At 39.7% G+C, this 21,951-nt stretch overlaps 1 protein-coding gene across 4 annotated transcripts in view; it reads right to left on the minus strand.

Moving 5' to 3' along the window:
- Positions 1-21,951, minus strand: part of DPYD (dihydropyrimidine dehydrogenase) — a 1,626,828-nt gene that overhangs the window by 19,477 nt on the left and 1,585,400 nt on the right. For all 4 annotated transcript variants that reach the window (XM_077278231.1, XM_077278232.1, XM_077278230.1 and 1 more), the window contains one exon: positions 809-952. In XM_077278231.1, the coding sequence (XP_077134346.1) occupies positions 809-952 (144 nt within the window). The remainder of the gene's footprint in view (positions 1-808; positions 953-21,951) is intronic.

The raw sequence follows: 21,951 nt of genomic DNA on the forward strand, positions 1-21,951 counted from the left end.
GGACGGCCCCTGGGTGAGTATAATCTAACCTCTTTTTCTTATCTTTCAGGATACACTGGTGGCTTATCTACAGCATTAGAGAATGCTGTAGATAAGCCCCTGATGCTGGTGGGCTTAGCTCATCTTCGATTTTGGGGGTGACAAGTTCCCTTTAAACACAGGGACTATCAAACAGGACCCAACAATATTATTGAGATACTCCAACAAGAAGTATCAGTACATGTCAACTGTAAAAAAAAGAAAGAAAATCAGACTAGATGTTCATTGCGAGCCCCTGATACTGCCGCTTTAATCTTTTATCAAAAGTAATACTTTCAGAAGTTTTCAATTCATTGCACATATGCACTGTGCGAGAGATATAACTAACACAATGTTATTTAACAATCAAAAGGAAGGAACAAAGAGTGCAGCCATCCTTGAATATTACAAAACTAATTATACCTTAACAGAACATCTGTGAGTCTTTATAAATCAGCTCCGCATTTTGACTACAGTCACTCACTTATTTGCAATGTACATTCTAAGACAGAAAGGAGTAGCAGGGGGGCCAAATAAACCATTCTAATTAAAATGTGTCAGAGCTATCTAATGATTTAGGAACTGTATATATTAGATACAAAGGATTAGCCAGCCCCGAATATCAGAAAGAACAGACGCCTCCTTACCACGGCCACATTTTTTTTTTAATGCAAAGTGTACAAAATGTGTATGAAGCAAAGTGAATAGTTGCCAATCATTTCCTGAAACTGCATTCAGTTCTATATTCGTCCCTACAAACCATCTTTTTTCTTCTATTTTTATTTTTTACCTTGACTGCTGGTACAGGTTTCTTTGGATGGAAGGGTTTCTTTTCATTTGTAGAAGCATTTGCATTTTCAGAAAGTGACTTGATCTTGTTCTCAGCAATGATTCTCTTTCGCTGATCTAAAAATGGTCCAAAACTTGGCAGTTTCTGGAAAATAAGGTAAAAAGGAAAAAAGTTGATACAAATTATATTTTTTATGTTTTTTTTTCAGAGTTAGATAAAATATGTCACTGTATCTTTATTGATCAGTAGTCCATAATCAGTAGCTCTTCAGCTGAAGTTATTAATTGTAGCATGATGTCATATAACTTGGTTGTTGAAAGCCACATACTGTTAGGCAGGAAGATGAAGTAATGTTGATCTGAGATCTTTTTAGCCACATAACCTGGAATACTTGTCATTAGGACAATTATAAACTCTATTTTATACCAGTATAATCGTAGCGCAAATAAGATCAAGCAGCAATTTAAGCTTGTACAAAATGGGGTAACGCAGAAGGACAATGATCCAATCCTAAGAATAATGTTAAATTGACATTGGAATTGCAAAAGAAAACTAGGAATGGCCAAGTCAAAACCAAAGCCCTACTCTTTAACTCCTTAGATTAACCCCTTAACGACCAGAGGTATTTTTGATTTTGCATTTTCGTTTTTTGCTCCCCTTCTTCCCAGAGCCATAACTTTTTAATTTTTTCATCAATATGGCCATGTGAGAGCTTGTTTTTGCGTGACGAGTTGTACTTTTGAACGGCACTATTAGTTTTAACATGTACTGGAAAACGGGAAAAAAATTCCAAGTGAGATGAAATTGCAAAAAAAGTGCAATTTCACAATTGTTTTTTTGTTTGGCTTTTTTACTATGTTCACTAAATGGTAAATGTGACCTGCCATTATGATTCTCCAGGTCATTTTGAGTTCATAGACACCAAACATGTATAGATTCTTTTTTATCTAGGTGGTGAAAACAAATTCCAAAGTTTGTTTAAAAAAAAAAATTGCTCCATTTTCCGATACCCATAGCATCTCTATTTTTCTTTATCTCAGGTTGAGTGAGGGCTTATTTTTTGTGCACTGAACTGACGTTTTCAATGATACCATATTGATTCAGATACGATCTTTTGATTGCCCATTATTGCATTTTAATGCAATGTTGTGGTGACCAAGAAAACAATTCTGGCATTTTGAATCATCATTACAGTGTTTCCTGTGCAAACGCACTTCTCAATGCCTTGCTGATGACAGAGCAAAGTACTGTAGTGTGCATGCACTGGCTTTACTTCTGGGTCAACTGTGCTCTTTGGTGCTTACCATAGTACTGTGCTGTGCCCTCAGCAAGTCAGAGAAAAGCACACTTGTGCATGAGCGCAATTGGGGGCACTGTGGAGATGACGTAGGATGCATGTTTCACATGAAGCATAGAAACAGGACACTGTTATAGGAAGCAAGCAGATGTCGGATCAAGACCAGAGACGCCCATCGGACTGGGTATAATAAAAGGTCTTTTTAGGATCTGAAGACATAATTTGGGACACATTAGAATGGAGTAAAAGAGGACTTAAAGATGATGGCTGTAATTTATTTTGGGAAAATCATGTGACAAGTTCCTTATAATATTTAACAAATAATATGTAAAGACCAAAATTATATGGTGGACCATCACCAGTCCACCAAGATCAAAATATCAGCTGGATTATCCCCAATCATTCCACAAATCACAATTTATCTTTATATAACAGAAGTATTTGACAGCTAAATATTATTGAATAAGCTCTTTCATTGTATGATGAACATGAAAAGTATTTGAGGCTACAAAAATGATCACCCGTCCACTAGATAGATGATAATTATTAGATCAATGTGGGTCCGACCATCTATATTTTTTGGAGACTTGTAAAATAGTGGAAGATGACTGGTTCATCCCCTTCTTGAAGATTTGCTGCTTTGGCATAATGCTATATTTGTATGTTGCTTTGTACCTGCTACCCACTGTATATATGTTTCTTCAATTACTTCAGTAAAATAAAGTTTGTTTTCATTCATTGGGTTGACTCCTACTTTCACCAAGTTGTGGGTTCCTAAATTATATGTCAATTAACAGCAAGTGGCTACCGAGGAAGAGGTGTATGGAAGGTACTGACATAAACAAACAAGGAGGAAACCGCCTCACTGGTAGAAAAAGTTGCAATCAAACAGCTCGCCACCTTTGACCCTTACAAAAAACCTTTTCAAGAATAATCAGTTTCAGACATATAGAAAGCCAAGACTTTGGTTACAGATAGCTGGTTGGTTGCTCATTGGTGTTTGACATTCGAGATGTTGGGATTCAACCATAAACAGCTCGTTTGAAAATGGTAAACATAACAATTTTGTAGTTCTAATAAGCATTGCATATTTCCACTTTTTTGAGACTATCTTTTATGTTTCTCATATTGATCCAAACTACAAAAAAACACATTACACTCTCACACCTGTATATTTTCAAAAAAATTGATATCTAGCAATTAACAAACAAAAAAAAAAAGCTTAACAATTTATAATCATGAGGACTTCGTGTAATCCTACATCAAATTGTGATGTTTTGTAAAAATGCACCAAAAATTCTGTGTTGAGGACAAAAGTTTGACTGAACTGGAATTTGAGAAGCACAACAAATCTTAAACATAAAACTGATGCAATAAAAATAAATAAATGTGAAGAGCACAAGTTAAAATCTAAGCCATATTCCTTATATTTTAATTAGGACATATGTGTAAATTCATTATGTATTAAAATATTTAATGGAGGGTTTTTTGGGGGTGCAGCTATGTTACATTGGTGGTCTATCTTAAGGAATAAGCACAAAAACAATACCATCACCAAATTAGAGAAAAAATCTTAAGACAGAAAAGGCCAAGGGAGGTGCCTGGCCCTGCTCTAATAACTAAAAAGCACCCTACCTGACAACGGAGGTTGGCACCCTTTTCCTGCACAATGGTGCCCCCGCTCACTGTTGACTGTCCCTTCTACCCCTCAGAAAGCCCTATGGGAAGGGGTGAAATTCCCACTATATTAGACCATTAGTGTAGGTTGCTTTTTAGTTATTAGAGTAGGGCCAGGCACCTCCCTTGGCCTTTTCTGTCTTAAGATTTTTTCTCTACTTTGGTGATGGTATTGTTTTTGTGCACCAGTATTTTAGTTGGTATTAATAAAAGTTACATTTTAACCTAGTATACTGGGGTTTTCTCTGTGAATCAGTTGCAATTTATACTCCAATTATTCTTTTGTACTATGATTAGTATTCTATCTTAAGGAATATTATTATTTATTATTATACTGCCATTTATTCCATGGCGCTTTACATGTGAGGAGGGGTATACCTAATAAAAAACAAGTACAATAATCTTATTCAATACAAGTCACGACTGGTACAGGAGCAGAGAGTGCCCTGCCCGCGAGGGCTCCCAATTAGGGTTGAGCGACTTTTATTTTTATAGGATCGGGTCGGGTTTCACGAAACCCGACTTTCTCAAAAGTCGGGTCGAGTGAAATCGGCCGATCCTATAAAAAAGTCGGGGTCGGCCGAAACACGAAACCCACGTCTGAGCGGTCACGTGGGCCGCCGCGACCAATCACAAGCCGTGACGTCATCGAAAGGTCTTTCAAGCGCCATTCTTAGGAACGGAAGATGCCGGTTACCTGCGGCGATGTCCAGGCTGCGTCGGAGAGGTGAGTATATCAATATTTTTTATTTTAATTCTTTATTTTACACTTAAATGTGGATTCCGATACCGATTTCCGATATCGCAAACATATCGGAACTCGGTATCGGAATTCCGATCCCAGATTCAGAAGATCGCCGACCTCATGGCCGACCCCACACAGGGGTCGGGTCGGGTTTCATGAAACCCGACTTTGCCAAAAGTTGGCGACTTCTGAAAATGGCCGACCCGTTTCGCTCAACCCTACTCACAATCTTAAAGGGATGAGTGAGAATACAGTAGGCGACAGTAGAGCTCGTCGTGCAGCGGTTTGGTCGATTGGTGGTTACTGCAGGTTTTAGGCTTGTCAGAAGAGGTAGGTCAATAGGGGTTCAAAAGCTGAATTGAGTTGTGGAATCTCTGGACCTTGACAGAAGTCGAAGGTTGAAGTGGTCATTATCACTACAGTGCTTAAAGTGCCACAGTATCTTCTTTCTAATGAGTGGCCAATAGTGATGAGCAAGTATACTCGTTGCTCAGTTTTCCCAAGCACACTCGGGTGGTCTCCGAGTATTTGTGAGTGCTCGGGATTTAGTTTCTGTCAATGCAGCTGCATGATTTATGGCTTCTAGCCTGCCTGAATACATGTGGGGGTTGCCTGGTTGCTAGCGAATACCCACATGTATTCAAGCTGTCTAGCAGCCGCAAATCATGCAGCTGTGTCAACAAAAACTAAATCTCCGAGCAGTCACAAATACTCGGAGACCACCCAAGTGTGCTCGGGAAAACCCGAGCAACGAGTACACTTACTCATCACTAGTGGCCAACAATCTACATTGCTAGGAAACGTCTTTTAGCACAGTAAGTAAAAAGATTTGTGATTTTTTTTGTTAATGTGCAAACCATCCATACTAATCTACTCAACATTGCGATAGCATAAAATGTGCTAATCCCTATAATATAGCAATTTAGAACATTACAATCAGGCTGTTATTTGAGCTGATATACACATAACAGTATTGAAACTTACAGCATTTTATATGATATTCATAAACTATAGTAGACATTTTGTAAAAGCTGAAATGCGCCAATTTAATGTCAAGATCTACATCTGGTGGCTAATTGAGGATGGGCACTATCTGATTAGAGGTCATTAAAAAAGCATTTAGAACGGATCTTTCTCTGAAAATAAGTTAATTGATTTCCCATTTTGTGAATGAAACATTGTGATGAAGACTGGTTTATTGCTTTTTACTTGAGGGGAAGTACTTCAAGTATCATATTCACTAAGTACCACAAATGCAAAAAAATGAATAACCATTCCTTAAAAACCAATAGGGGAAATATCTTGTTAGAGGTGATTAAAACATGGCTGAGGTCTACAACTCAGCAAACATTCTGATTTCTATTCAAACATTTTGTCTTGGAAGTTCACGGTGCTGACCTGCTTTTATCGCAGAAGCCAACTCCATGCAGATTCTCAGGTATCTTATCTCATGCTTAATGCACAGTGTTCAATCCATGCTGATCTATATACAGTACACACATCTAAGAACATCTGGATAACTATATACAGTGGGTACGGAAAGTATTCAGACCCCCTTAAATTTTTCACTGTTTCATTGCAGTCATTTGGTAATTTCAAAAAAGTTCTTTTTTTCTAATTAATGTACACTCTGCACCACCATGTTGACTGAAAAAAACTGAAATGTAGTAAACTTTGCAAACTTATTAAAAAAGAAAAACTGAAATATCACATGGTCATAAGTATTCAGACCCTTTCCACAGTATTCAGTAGAAGCACCATTTTGAGCTAGTACAGCCATGAGTCTTCTTGGGAATGATGAAACAAGTTTTTCACACCTGGATTTGGGGATCCTCTACCATTCTTCCTTGCAGATACTCTCCAGTTCCGTCAGGTTGGATGGTGAACGTTGGTTACAGCCATTTTCAGGTCTCTCCAGAGATGCTCAATTGGGCTTAGGTTAGGGCTCTGACTGGGCCAGTCAAGAATGGGCACAGAGTTGTACTGAAGCCACTCCTTTGTTATTTTAGCTGTGTGCTTAGGGTCATTGTCTTGTTAGAAGGTGAATCTTCACCCAAGTCTGAGGTGCAGAGCACTCTGGAAGAGGTTTTTATACAGGATATCTCTGTACTTGGCCGTATTCATGTTTCCTTCAATGACAAACAGTCATCCTGTCCCTGCAGATGAAAAACACCCCCATAGAATGATGCTGCCACCACCATGTTTCACTGTTGGGATTGTATTGGGCAGGTGATGAGCAGTGCCTGGTTTTCTCTACATATACCACTTAGAATTATCACCAAAAATGTCTATCTTTGTCTCATCAGACCAGAGAATCTTATTTCTCATAGTCTGTGAGTTCATCATGTGTTATTTTAGCAAACTCTATGAGGGCTTTCATATGTTTTGCACTGAGGAGAGGCCACTCTGCCATAAAGGCTGACTGGTGAAGGGCTGCAGTGATAGTTGACTTTGTGGAACTTTCTCCCACCTCTCTACTGCATCTCTGGAGCTCAGCTAGAGTGATCTTGGGGTTCTTCTTTACCTCTCTCACCAAGACTCTTTTCCCACAATTGCTCAGTTTGGCTGGACGGCCAGGTCTAGGAAGACTTCTGGTGGTCCCAAACTTCTTCCGTTTAAGGAGTATGGCGGCCACTGTGCTTTTAGGAACCTTGAGTACTGCAGAAATTCTTTTGTAACCTTGGCCAGATCTGTGCCTTGCCACAATTCTGTCTCTGAGCTCCTTGGCCAGTTCCTTTGACCTCATGATTCTCATTTGGTCTGACATGCACTGTGAGCTGTGAGGTCTTATATAGACAGGTGTGTGCCTTTCCAAATAAAGTCCTATCAGTTTAATTAAACACAACTGGACTCCAATGAAAGAGTAGAACCATCTCAAGGAGGATCACAAGGAAATAGACTGCATGTGACTGAAATATGAGAGTCTGAGCAAAGGGTCTAAATACTTATGACCATGTGATATTTCAGTTTTTCTATTTTATTAAATTTGCAAAAATTTCTACATGTCTGTTTTTTTCAGTCAACATGGGGTGCAGAGTGTACAATAATAAGAAAAAAATGAACTTTTTTGAATTTGCCAAATGGCTGCAATGAAGCAAAGAGTGAAAAATTAAAGGGGTCTGAATACTTTCCGTACCCACTGTAAATAATTGGAAACCTGAAAAGTCATAGATTATTTAATTTTTTCATTTAATTTATTCAAACATAGCAAACAAAACATTAAAAATTAAGAGCCTTCAATAAAATGTGTCAGCCTAATATTTTAGCAAGAAATGTTAATAAACTTTGTCAACTGCATGGACACAAGAGCTGCAATAAAATCCTCTATAACGTATTTTTAAGATTACAATGATATTTCTTTCTTCCAGTTTGAACAGTAACTTTAATGCTATCTCACGCACAATTAATTTTAAGACTAATATTTTAGAGTGTGCAGCATATTTGGCTTAATCGTCATGGGTTATTAGTTTCTTCTATGGGGTAATGATGGTTCTTGCATATTTACTTAAATGTGTCATTTTATATCCATTTGATGTCCATTAAAGTGCATTAATTCTTTTTGTAAGCACTATTAAGACTTCAATTCCCTATGATATCCCCTTAGGTCAAGATATAATGCAACATTTTAAGTTTAACTGTGTTTGGTTACCAATTTTTGAGTCCTTTGTTCTGCCAGGTTTTCTACACAGGGAATTATTTACTGATCACTGAACTATTACTGGAAAAATTGAGCACTAAGTGATTGACAATAATGTTTCTATAATTATTTTTTACTATGTCCTATGAACCATAAACTGGAACTGATTTTGCGGGCTGTAGTTTTAAATAATATTTCGACTATTTTTATGAATTCATTATGAATTCCAAGAGAAAAAAAAAGTTATTCGTGACAGTAGGAAGGAAAAAGATTTGGGGATATTTCTGATTGGCTTAGATTACACAGTACATGTCTGACATTACACGGGGACAGCTTGCCGATTCGGCAAAAATGGAAACGCAAATATGTGTATTAAGAGAAAGCAAAAGTGGGAATGAAAAAGATCCAAAGCCAGCCACATACAACAGTTCTGGTTACACCACATCTAATACATATGATACCAGCAACTACTGAAGAAACTCATCAATATCATAGATAAAGGGTAGGAGGATAGGCGTTCGAGATAACCGCGTTGCTACTGGAGGTAAAAAGGTTCCACACTCCAAGGTAGATGTTAGTCATTTCATTACGAGTTTCTGGCTTGGTTCAAATAATAAAACAATGTACATCTTCCTTGGCATCTGAAATCTCTTTACCTCCAGCAACATTGTGGTCGTCTCTGAAGAGTATCTTCCTATCCATCATCTATTATCTGCAGAAGAAGGGAATTTTCTACCTGCTGGTGAACTGCATGTGTTGGCCCTAAGACAAGCTGTCACTGGAGTTGTAACATTCACAACTCCACCAGGTGATCAATACCTCATCCCCTTCCCCCAATTATACCATACCATATCAACTTATGAGCCCTTGTCTCTTTCCTTTCTTTATCATCAACATAATTGATAATGGATAGGAGGTTAGACGTTGAGATGACCGCGTTGCTGATGGAGGTAAAAAGGTTCCACACTCCAAGGTAGACGTAGGTCATTTCATTATGCATTTCTGGCTTGGTCATCTCTTACGCCTATCCTCCTACTCATTATTCCTTGTCTGCAGAAGAAGGGAATCTTCTACCTGCTGGCGAACTGAAGTTGCTGGCTCTAAGACAAGCTTTACTGGAGCTGTAACATTCACAACTCCACCAGGTGAGCAATACCCCATCCCCTACCCCCCATTATACCTTCCCAAATCACCCTGTAAGCGCTTGTCTCTTTCTTTCTTTCTTTCTTTCTCATCAACATGATAGGTAAACTTTAAAGCTTTCCTGAAACATAAAGGGGAAATCATATGGGGGGAAAGAAGGTGTTTCAGGTCAGGGTTCCATACTCTGGTTTCTGAGAGCCAACCATGTGTTTTATGACTGACCTTCATGTAAAATTACACTTCTTATCCTGGCAAAGTCAGGTGTTTGCAGGGGTGTCAGAAGCTGGATCTTTGTGGAGGTTGTAATGTAGGAACAGAGACCCTAATTCCAACGAAGGGTCACTTACTTGGCTGCTTGCCGTAGTTTACAGTGTTTGTTTTATGAGCAGGAGATTATTACTATAGGACTAATAAATCTGCTGCCATATTGTTCTCCATATTCATGTGCACTATATAATCCCACCCCTCCCATTGGTTGGCAGCTTTCTGCCTATGAACAGTGTACATAGAAAAGTGCCAATCAGTGATGTGGGTGGGGTTATAAAGAGCTCAGCATTCAGGGAACTGGTAGATCAGCAGCAGAAAAATGAGGATTTTATCAAAATGACAGTAAGCAGTCAAGTAAGTGACACATTGCTGGATTCAGGGTTTCTGCTCCTACATCATGCTGCTCTAAAATAGGGTTTCAAAAACCTGGTGATAGATTCTCTTTAACAAATTACTTTGTGTGTTTAGAGACATTTTTATATATTTATTAACAGCATAAAACAATGTCTGTTTTATTGAATACTTCTTCTTGGTGATGAGATGACCAAATATTTCGATATTCAGTTTTGTCAGCTTTGAATAATATTTGTGAAAAATTTACCATATTTTTTGGATTGAACGACACATTTTTTCCTCCCTAAATTTGGGGGAAAAATGGGGGGTGTCTTATAATCTGAATGTAGCTTATCAGGGGGTGGCTGCTGTGAAGCGAAGTCACAGAGGGCAGGGTTGTTGCTGCAGGAGGCTGGTGGAGGCAGGAGTAGAGCGATACTGTGGGCTATGGTCCCCGGGCTGGGAGGAGGGGTGTCCCAACAGCGCGAGGCTGCGGGCCCTGGGCTTTCAGAAAATATCGGCGGTGTGTGGAGTTCCCACTCTGCCCATTGAATTCCCGGCGGTGGAAAATGGCCACGTTCAGGAAGGAAACGGAGGCAGCGCCCGGCGCATGGAGGCCTTGAGTGACAGCTTGGAGGTGTTTGTGTCAGGGGGGAAAAGACATGCCCCCCTGACAAACTGCAGGTATGAGGGGCAAATTCTAAAAATGATTATTTCAGCGTTGGCAGGGACCCCAACTAAAAGAGCCACCTTGACAGAATGCAGCATTAGTGCTGCACAAGGTGGCTCTTTTAGTTAAAAATGCCTGGGGGGGTGACAGGTTCCCTTTAACACAATTGCAACATCAGCATTAGTCATGTCAAAATGTCCTCAACATATATGGCTGTTTGTAAATGGAAGGTAACTGTTCATCACTGCTGTGCAGCCACACACTTTATGTACAGTTTATTCAGTGATGTTCTAACATTACCCAGATTCACCATAAAACACTGCTACATGCTCTGCTTCTGTTATTATATAGGCTATGATAGTTCCTCCTGATTGGCTGTGCTGTATCATGTGTTGTGATAGATGCTAGTCGTTATTCCTGGTCTCTTTGCATTTTTCTTTATAAATTATCTGTCTTATCTGATGTCGTGCTTTAACCTTTTCAATGACGATGATCCCTTTCTAGCCCCACCCTCCACCTTTGATTGGCAGTCTTCTGCCTATGTCTACTCACAAATATCGTGGCAGTTGCTCAACACTGAGAAGACTAGCAGAGCTGCAACAGATCAAACAGTAATTTTCAAAGCACAGTGCTGGAATCAGGATCTCTGTTTACTTTATGATGCTCTCAAATGGGCAGAAAAATATTTGGTGACCGATTATCTTTTGGCTCCCTCTAGTGCTGGCTACAAAAAGTTAGAATATCTTTAATCTGGTAAAGAAAATCAAATTATTGAAACGATATACTAAAAACTGTATTGAATGTTGGACCTATTTAGTAAAATATGTGTTTAATAATATACATTTTCTTGGAGATAACCCGAAACGCGTAAGCTTATAGATCGTAATCTTTTTTCTTAATCCTTTTTCCTCCACCATATTTAAAAAAAGTAAAAGCTGTGTTTTAATTATTTTTTTTCCTTTTGGTGCTGGATTCTATCCTTGAACTTTTTCATTAGTACTTGGAAGCTAGTTGGGCGAGTTTCCCACATGCCTTGCAACACGTTCCGACCAGACACAGTCTTTTTCAGGGGCTTTGTGTTCTTGTAATCTTATGGTTTCTTCTTCCTACTGAATCTATCGGAGAATTAGCTGAATATAACTTTATCTTTATACGATTTTTTATATTTTTTCGCACTTAAATAAAGATTTTTGGGGCTAAAATTATTTTTGCTTACTGAAACTTTTTTATCGTTCGTCTTTTATAGGCTTTTATATTTTACTTTGATGTAGTTTATGGTCATAAATCATCTGAGACATAAAGACAAATAAAAGAGTTATAAACTCCCCCTTACATGTCATAGAGAACTGACTGACAGATTCATAGTTAATTCATTCTGCACGCATCAATACACATTACATATACAGAGTGCAACATTTTCAATGAAACCCAATTACAAACATAATCTTTAGGCAAAAATACATGTATTTACATAAAAAAGTCCTGAAAGGTAAATAGCCCTTAGGAATCCTCCAGGAAATGCTGCTTTTCCTACAATCCCTATATGAGATGGAACCATGAAATGGAGACTTGTGGTAAACCCTGTGAGAATCTGACCTGGAGTGTAAAAGGATGTGCTTTAGTCAGCTGGGCAACCCCTTGTTAGGTGTTGAGTTCCAGCCGCTGCACAGGGGGAATCTCGAACCATCTCCGCTGCGGTCTTCCATTCTCCTCCAGCCGCAGTGGAGCCTGCTCAGCAGAGATGTCGGTCCCAGCGTCTGGCTCAGGCTGATACTGTGCGGCTGGTTACTGCTGTCTTTCCAGGCTCAGCCATTGTAACCAGTACTGATCAGCAGCGCTTTTCTTTTTGTCAGCATGCCCAAGGGACTGTCTCTCATTGGAGGTCGAGGGTCACATGCTCAGGTCCTGTAGCAGCACCTATTGGACAACTTGGAAGGTCCTGGAGAGCTTCCTCTATAAAAGGTTTGCATGGTCGCATGGCCATGCGCTAGTGTAAACTTATTAACGTGTGTGTGTGTGGATGTATGCCTGTCGATGGATAAAAGCTCCAAATCATTCCCATCCCTAGTGTTGTTGACTGTTTGCGAATGGTGGAAGCTACCTAGTGCCTGACAGTGCTATTCCGCACAGCTAGCACACAATACAGCGTCTGCTAGCAGTGACCGCCAGTGCGGCGCCGTGCGCTAATAGAGCGCTTTCCTGGCCCAAGTCTGGGTGGTTAGTGGCGTCCATCAGAGCGGCACTGCACGCACTCTTGTGCATTAAATTATTATTTCTGTTAATCTCTGACACCCCAGTAGTGGTGTCGAGTGCAAGAGGTCTGGAGGAACTCTTTATTTGTGTCTTGGGACAGAGTTCTGTGACTCTTTGCTTGCACTCTTTGTGCTTTACCGTGGCCCTGTGACGTAGCAGGGTTCACTTCCTTCATACCAGGTGAAGCTAACCCGTGTGTGTATCCACATTATACCGCCATATAGTCCATCATTACTCAGAGGAAGGTTCCATCTCTGCACAGTGGACCCCGGGCTGCGAGCGCACCTTATACCATCCTTCCAATTATTTGGTGCGTTCTGCTAGCCCTAACACCCCTTTAATGTAGAGCTTTTTTTCTAAAACTTTTCAGAAGACGTCATGTGTGAGAACATTAGGAATTTCTGACCTTTACATGACTTGTATCCTGCACTTTTAGTCATTTTTCCCCCTGCCCTAGCTGCTTCACCAAATTTTCTGTCTCTTTACTCCTGTACTCCTGTAATTTTACCCTCTATACTAGCAGCTTTAGCAATTTTTCTGTCTCTCTTTCCTGATTCCCTCCAGTTTCCCTCTCCTTAGACATCAGCAGGTGTTATTTGATCTCTCACTGAAGACAGAACTGTAGACAGATTTGAGAAGTTTTGGGAGTGAAAAAAACAGAAGCGACTTATAAGTGGGGAAAAAAGCACTTTCTCTAAAAAAGATAAATTACAAAGCTTTGTGTATTCGCTTGTGCTGTCGGGTCATAAACAAAGTTAATTAAAGTGTGGTTGCTATTTAATTACTGTTACATCTGTATTCAGTCATTAAGGAATTGTGTTTTGTTTTGTTTTTTAAACAGACAGGACTGACATTTTATTGTAGTCAGAAAATGCCATGATCTTACTTTTTCTACTTCTTGTATAGAGGAAAAGTTCTGTTTAGCAGGAAGAATAGCTGATCATTGCTGTGTTTAACAGGTTTCTACTAGTTCATGAACATCTGGCAGCCTGTCACCTATTAGACAACAACACATTCTCTAAACAGAAAAGATTCCAATTCATCAGGGATTAATGTAGAATGTGCTTAACTTAAGTACCTTCTATAGTGATTTCCATAGATTATCATATTCATGATACTGTGGAGAGAAAGCTTTCTGCTCGGGTCTAACTAGAACATGAAAAAAATTAAAACATTGACAGGCACTTTATCTACATTTTGTTGAGCATGTAAGAGAAAAATGTGCACATATTTATGTTAATTGAATTCTGTCATACTTTAACACCGTAATTGGCCATTTACTGCTAGAAATATGGTGCATATGCTTATTGTGGAGTGTGCAGTGCTTCCTCCCTAGGGACCCGGATAATAGAAATCCATGCTGGAGACGCAGAGTGGACTACACAAATACACTGATAATGCCAATATATAGGTCGTTACAGATGCCAGATTGGAAATTAGCATATTAAACTGTTTGTACAAGACGGAGTGCTACACGCTTTCCAGTGACTGACTGAATTGGAAACTTTCAGCACATTTGCTCACATTGAGAGTAATGTTTTTTTTTACTACTGCTGCAATGTGTTTTACGGATGCAGTTGTGAAATAGTAAATTTATTCCCTTGAAAGAGTTATATCAATAATCTAATACGTCTTATATAGTTATTCAGAGAAAATACAAAAGAAAAAACAAAAACAAAAAACACATGAATTCAATATTTCACAAGTAAAGCGCCATGGGTGGCGGTATAATAATAAATAATAATAATAATATTTGATTGACAAAGCAAATACCATACACTAAATAAGATATTAAAAAAGGGACATTGCAAAATGTTAATAAATGTTTTTATATCTGTTTTTCCCTATCACTAGGACTGACATAGTTACCTGGTATAATGAGCATACTAGCTGGAATGCAGAGTAAATTCAGGTTTTGTTCAGAGTCAGAAGCTACAGCGCCCTCCTTGTGCCCAATAATCGCATGATAGGAGGACCTGGTCTGTATACACAGTATTTTTCCAGTGCTGTAAGTCTACAGAGATTAAGAAGGCAGAAAATGCCAATGAGAAAAGGTTCTCAGCCTGGACAGTCGCATCTCGGTACCGTCCAGGTTGAAAACTGTTTCTCACCCAGACATGATTACAGCGTGCGACAGAATGACGGATAGGTGAGTAATATTGCTGTTTTTTATTTTTGCTTTCTTACAGGAGACGAGGGATTCAGTGGAATTAGGCGTTAGGTGAGTATAACTGTGTTTGTTTTTTTTTATATAAAAAACTTAAGTGTGCTTTGTTTTATTTCAAATAAAAGATGTTATTCTGGCTGTGTCTTTATTTACTATATAACTGTAGGATTAGTAATGGATAGGTGTCTTACAGATCCATCTCCATTACTGATCCGTGGGCTTAACGTCACTGGACAATACAAAGGTGACATCAACCCCACAAATATGAACCCCACTTGCCACTGCTACAGGGCAAATGAGAAGAGCTGGGCAAAGCGCCAGAATTTGTGAATCTAATAGATGTGCTTTTCTGGGCAGCTGCGGGCTGCTATTTTTAGGATGGGGGCCAATAGCCATGGCCCCTTACCAGCCAGAGAATACTAGCCCCCAGCTATCTGCTTTAGCAAGGCTGGTTGTCAAAAATGGGGGGATTTCACGCCGGCTTTTTAAATTATTTATTTAAATAATTAAAAAATATGGCATGGGGACCCCTCTATTCTTGATAACCAGCCTTGATGAAGCTGACAGCTGAGGGTTGCAGCCCCCAGCTGTGAGTTTTGCCTGGCTGGTTATCAAAAATACAGGGTAACCGACCCATTTTTTAAAAAAAGTATTTATTTACAGCACAGGAGCCGGATGATGAATACTCCCATCAGCAGCTCCTGCTCTCACTGTTATTAGTGGCAGCAGGTGTCGGATGATGGGAGCAGTAGTCCCATCAGCTGACACCAGTGATAAGACATAAACTTTATACCTCCGATCACAGCTGAGCTCTCCCTCTGTCTTTTGACAGTGTGGGAACTGCGTCTCTCTGACTGGTGGGGATGATTTCACCGCCGATCAGAAGCGGTGTTTGCCACGCTGTCATGCAAATGACAACGTGGCAAACACTGGATGTTTGAGTCCCCCATTCAAGTGAATGGGGCCCAGGTTAAGGTCCGGGTACTGTTCTGGTACCCGAACCCGAACTTTTTGAGACTGTTTGGCCAAACCCACTGGACTCGAACATCCAGGTGTCCGCTCGTCTCTACTCTTGAGGTCTGGAGATGAGGAATACTGGTCTAAAGGATCACTTTATATAGCCGTATACAACCCTTTGGAGGCACCGTAGACATTGACTAGAGCATATACAGCCACTGCTTGATTCTAACTGTTTCAAAGTCCTATTCTCAGGAATTGTGGTAAGTCGCAGCTCTGTAACCAGAAAGTTATCATTTAACCTTTGGATAGGTGATATAACTTTCTAAAATGGAAATAACCCTTTAATATTTAATAATTAAAGAATGATGTCCTGGAGTACCTAACGAACAATTAAAATGATGGTTTTAAAATTATCCATAAAACACACTCAGACATACCTGTTTTATTTTATTCCTGACATAGCGCTTGTTCACATATTGTGTTTTTTGCAGCATTTTTGAAAAGGGTTTTTGCCATGGAAAAGACATATCATTTTACAGTACTCACAAAGTGAATGAAAGTTCTGAAATCTCATGTACATTCTGCTTTTTTTTTCCTTGTAAATTTGAACCTTCAAGGCATTTATTCAGATCTGCAGGGTGTCAATTCTTCCAGCGTTTTTGCAGCGTTTTCCACCCAATGAATTGAATGGTAAAAAACTCAAGTAAAAACGTGTAAAAAATTCAAGTAAAAATGTGGCAACAACAAGAGCATTTTAGGCAACATTTTTCCTGCCAACACTCTGGTTTTGCAGCTGAAAAATCTGCCGCGAAAACTCAACTTGTGGATATACCCATAAAGATATTTTGTTGCAGAAAATTATGACTGGACACTTAAGGCCGGTTTCACACATCAGTGGCTCCGGTACGTGTGGTGTCAGTTTTCTCACGTACCGGAGACACTGACACACGTAGACACATTAAAATCAATGTGTCTCTACAGATGTCATTGATTTTTTGCGGACCGTGTGTCCGTGTGCAAAACACAGAGACATATCAGTGTTCGTGGGAGCGCACGGATCACACGGACCCATTAAAGTCAATGGGTCCGTGTAAAACACGTACCGCACACGGATGCTGTCCGTGTGCAGTCCGTGTGCTGTGCAGGAGACAGCGCTACAGTAAGTGCTGTCCCCCCAGCGTGATGCTGAATCCGCAATTCATTCCTTCTTCCCAGCAGCGTTCGCTGGAGAGAAGGAATGAAAAATCACTGTTTTTTATTTTTTTGTGTTTAAAATAAAGATCCTTGTCACCACCCCCTGTGCGCCCGCCCGTTGTAAATAAAATACTCACCCAGCTCCCTCTATGCTTCCTCTCAGCGCCGCAGATTCTTCCTGTATGAGCGGTCACGTGGTGCCGCTCATTACAGTGATGAATATGCGGCTTCACCTCCCATAGGGGTGGAGCCACATATAGGGGTGGAGTCCGTGTGGTACCCAGTCGGCACACGGGCGGCACACGGCTGCCGCACATGTGCCACACTGATGTGCCACGTGAGCTCACGGACACACGGACACGGATAACTCCGGTACCGGAATTATCTGGACGTGTGAGACTGGCCTAACACAGGTTATTTGGTGTCGACTTCCAATTTTCTCCAACAAGTTATCTTCCTTAGATCTCATAAACACGTCAGTATTTTTTTTTATCAGTATTTGTATGCCGAAACCAGAGGTGTCTCCATAACAAGGGACAAGTGTCAATCCTTCAATTATAGTTTTTCTCTGTAAGTTCCCCTCCTTGTATAAATACTGAAAAAGGATAAACCAGCTCACCCCAGCTAGGCATCCCAATAGCACGGATCTGCAAGGAACCATTTGTAGGAATGAAAAGAGGAGATGATCCAGCTTCTAAGCTTGAAAAAATTTATTGGATTAAAAAATAAATTCCATCATAAGTTTAGACACAGCTACGCGTTTCGAACATCCATTGCGTTCTTTAAAAAAGCCAAACATCCTGTAAAATAACTTATAATTGTGGCCAATGCACAATAGTCCTGAAATATCTACTATACTCTGGGCAGTAATATCATTTATCCAATGCGGCATAATTATTTTAGTAAATCTTGTGTAATATACAGAGTTGATAGCAAAAAATAAAATAAGCAATTTTCATTGTAAAATTCTCATGTGCCTTATACATCGACCCTAAAGGTCACCATGACCTTAACTGTATTAGGTCCAGCCAGAATATTACTGCAATCAATGAGTCTTTTCACTGTATACAATATCAAACAAATGTATTAAATATCCAGGGAATGGTAATTAAAACTGAACGATTTGGCCGCATTGCTTACATACATCATTCCTTTTAAAAAAGAAAAAGAAAAGCTAATCAAAATTCCGCTCCATTCACACTTCTGGAAGGGAAATATGAAGCTTAGTTTACATTTCAAACAAGTAGATATTAGATAGTTTAATGTTTGAACAATAATCACAGCTGATTTCATGGCTGCAGATCAACTCCATGCACATGAATCTAAGATTACAGATGTTATGGCCACAACAGGAAACCCAGATGTAGCTCGGATTCCAATACCTTTTAAATATTTGCAATTACGGCACAGACTCTTATCAGTTAATGGCACAGTTACAGAAAGTGTATTTAAAATGCAATTACCACAGTTCCCAGCTTATATTTCACTCATTTATTTCTAAATCTATAACACTAAAATTGATTTGCTCCATAATTTACTAAACTATAATGTGAAAGAACAGACTTAGGGTACTAAATCAGTCCATGCTGGGGATTACTCCTGGCATGTTTTCAGACTGCATTTATTTTAGTGTTAACACATTAGTCTTCTATTGATCAAACTCAAGATCCCGAAGATCCGGTAGGAACTCTGCAGGTTGACAAAAGGTGGGTTGATCAACCTCCAAGAAGAGATTGGGTGCTTATTCCACCGGAGCAGAAGGCATTACTCCCTACTTCATCAGAAAATTTAGAGTGTATAAGTGTACATTCCCACCATCAGGAATTGCTGCGGTTTTGCGTATTTATGCAGTACTAGAAATGCAGCTGCACAGTGGATGGGATTTCTAGAAATCCCATGTCCACTATTCATCTATGTGCACCTGCGGATCACCCGGTGACATGCGACGCATCTTTCGGAACCGCAGCATGTCAGTTTCTCTTGCGGAGATGCTTGTCTCCACAACAGAAATGACCACAATACAATGTATTGGATGCGGCAAATCTGCATGGTTCAGTGAGTGAACACATGTGGATAGAACGCAGAGTATTGGATGCAACGAAAATGCGTCTACTTCCTGATCGTGGCCACATAGCCTAGAGCAGTGTTCCTCAACGCCAGTCCTCAAGAGCCACCAACAGGTCATGTTTTCAGGATTTCCTTAGTATTTCACAGGTGATGGAATTATTGTCTGTGAAGGTGATGCAATTATCACCTGGAAAATACTAAGGAAATCTTGAAAACATGACCTGTTGGTGGCTCTTGAGGACCGGAGATGGGGAACGCTGGCCTAGAGGAAAAGAACACCAAGAGTAGGCACAAAAGGAATGTTTTTTATGAATGTTTTTCATTTTTTTACCCTCATATCCAAAGAAAAGTTATTACACCACAAAGTGCAACGTTTCTGGTAATGTACCCTTCATCAGGCCAGTGGCACAGCAAGCAGTGGTTGTAGAGGAAGAAGGTGTTCCTCTAGATCCTCTGCTTGTTGTACCACTGGTCTGACGAACTAGAAAATAGAAAATTTTTACTCAGCTCACCGTCCTCGTCTCACTCCTGGAGTCCATCTGTCAGCCAGGGTCGCAACGAAATCCAGAAAAATGTGTATGACCCGGTGATAAAGACTCCACTGCACCTTCAGAGGTCTTGTATTATAATTCTTCCATTTTATTGAAGAATAGTTAAAAAACATAAAAGAGCATAGTTACATGCAGTCAGATCAGCCAGTGGATATCTAGAACCAACATGTTTCGGCCTGTGATAAAGCCTTAATCATGGTCCACGGGTCTGACGAAGGGCACCTTACCAGAAATATTGTTGTACTTCACTTTGCACTTTAGACACTATTAATTTTTTTATGACGTAAGGAGTAATGTGGTCGGATCACGCTCAGACCTATGTTTTCCAATGTGGCCGTGCACATGTCTGATTTTTACCTTGGACTGAGTGGCCAGAGGAAAAAAATTGCAGCATAAACAATTTGCCTCTGATAATTGGATGGCACTCAGCCATTCAAATCTATAGGTCCATCAAAAAAATGGGACTGCACTAGGATGACATGAGTGTGATCCAATTTTCACAGACTGATAGAATGGAGAAGGTGGAGACACTTTTCTTTATTTTCCACATCTGAGAAAAAACGTTCCCACTTTGATCATACTCTGATATTCTTAGTGTTTGATCAGAGTCTGATTTGCATAATTGGATCATTGTTATCAGATGGAGAACATTGAATCTCATGACCATAGCCTGACATTGAGCCACAGGCTGCAGCCTTGGGTAACAGGTCTCCCTATACCTACAATCAGGGAGAGCCCTGTGACTCCAGGGCCACGAACGGGGAGAAGAAGCTGAGGGGAGAAGCACTGGGTAATAAATATTGTTTTCCTCTGAAATGCTACACCATTCAAAGTTAAATGTACCTGGTTGAGATCATGCAGCCAGCTTCTGATATGCAGTGTACTGCCTTTGGATTGTTTTCATTGTTTGGACGACAGAGCTATGTGAGGGCATATTTTTTACAGGGTGAACCTATGTTTTTTATTGAAACCATTTTATTTAGATATGACATTTTATTCTCTGCTTTTTTTTGCAGCATTATGGTGACCAAAAGAACACAATTTTGTCATTTTTAAGAAATTTTTTTGAAGTTTGGGTTAATTAATTTTATATTTTGATAGATTTGACTTTTATCGATTGGGTGATGCCATAAATGTATTTATTTTAATATTTTCACTTTTAATGGGGGAAAAGATGGGTGATTTGAATTTTTATGTTCCTAATTTTTTCATATTTTGTAAAAAAAATGTTAGTTTTACTTTTTAGTGTATTTAATAGTCCCCCTAGGGGACTTGAACCTGAGATTTTCTGTTAATTTGTACTATATATAACAATTGTTCAGTTCAGTTGCTGTAAATAGTAAAAACTATGGGCCAAAAACCCAGTTCTACAGTGAAGACGTGTGAGTATTCAGAGAGAAAGGGCCATGAGGACTGGACAGGAGGGCATTGGGGACAACAGGAGTGCCAGGACAGGTGAGCTGTGAGGTATTAGTTTTTTTTATTTTTGCATGTTTATTAAACTTTAGGAACAGAGCATGATAGAGAGAAATCAATATGTGGAGAATAACTTAGCTACAAAGTAAATTTCCTGGTAAAATCTGTGAAATTTAGCGAATTCATATCTCACTAGATCCGCTCATCTCTAACTTCCATTTTTAGGCTAGGGCCACACCATTGTACTTTATCTCATCTAATTATGCTAATCATGCTCTGATCAAACTCCGATCAATGTTCTTTCATTCACTCATTGACCTGCATGGTCGATTGCATGCTGCAATTGTCCAAGGAATAATGTTGAGCGATACCTTCCGATATTTGAAAGTATCGGTATCGGATTGGATCAGCCGATATCAAAAAAATATCGGATATCACCGATATCGATACCCGATACCAATACAAGTCAATGGGACACAAATATCGGAAGTGATCCTGGATGGTTCCAAGGGTCTGAAGGAGAGGAAACTCTCCTTCAGGCCCTGGGATCCATATTCATGTAAAAAATAAAGAATAAAAATAAAAAATATGAATAAACTCACCCTCGGACGGGCCCTGGCTGTCACCGCTGCAAGCGTCTGCCTCCGTTCCTAAGAATGCAGAGTGAAGGACCTTCGATGACGTCGCGGCTTGTGATTGGTCGCGTGACTGCTCATGTGACCGCTCACGTGACCAATCACAAGCCGCGACGTCATCGCAGGTCCTA

The sequence above is a fragment of the Ranitomeya variabilis genome, chromosome 8, assembly GCF_051348905.1.
Source record: "Ranitomeya variabilis isolate aRanVar5 chromosome 8, aRanVar5.hap1, whole genome shotgun sequence".
Classification (NCBI taxonomy): domain Eukaryota; kingdom Metazoa; phylum Chordata; class Amphibia; order Anura; family Dendrobatidae; genus Ranitomeya; species Ranitomeya variabilis.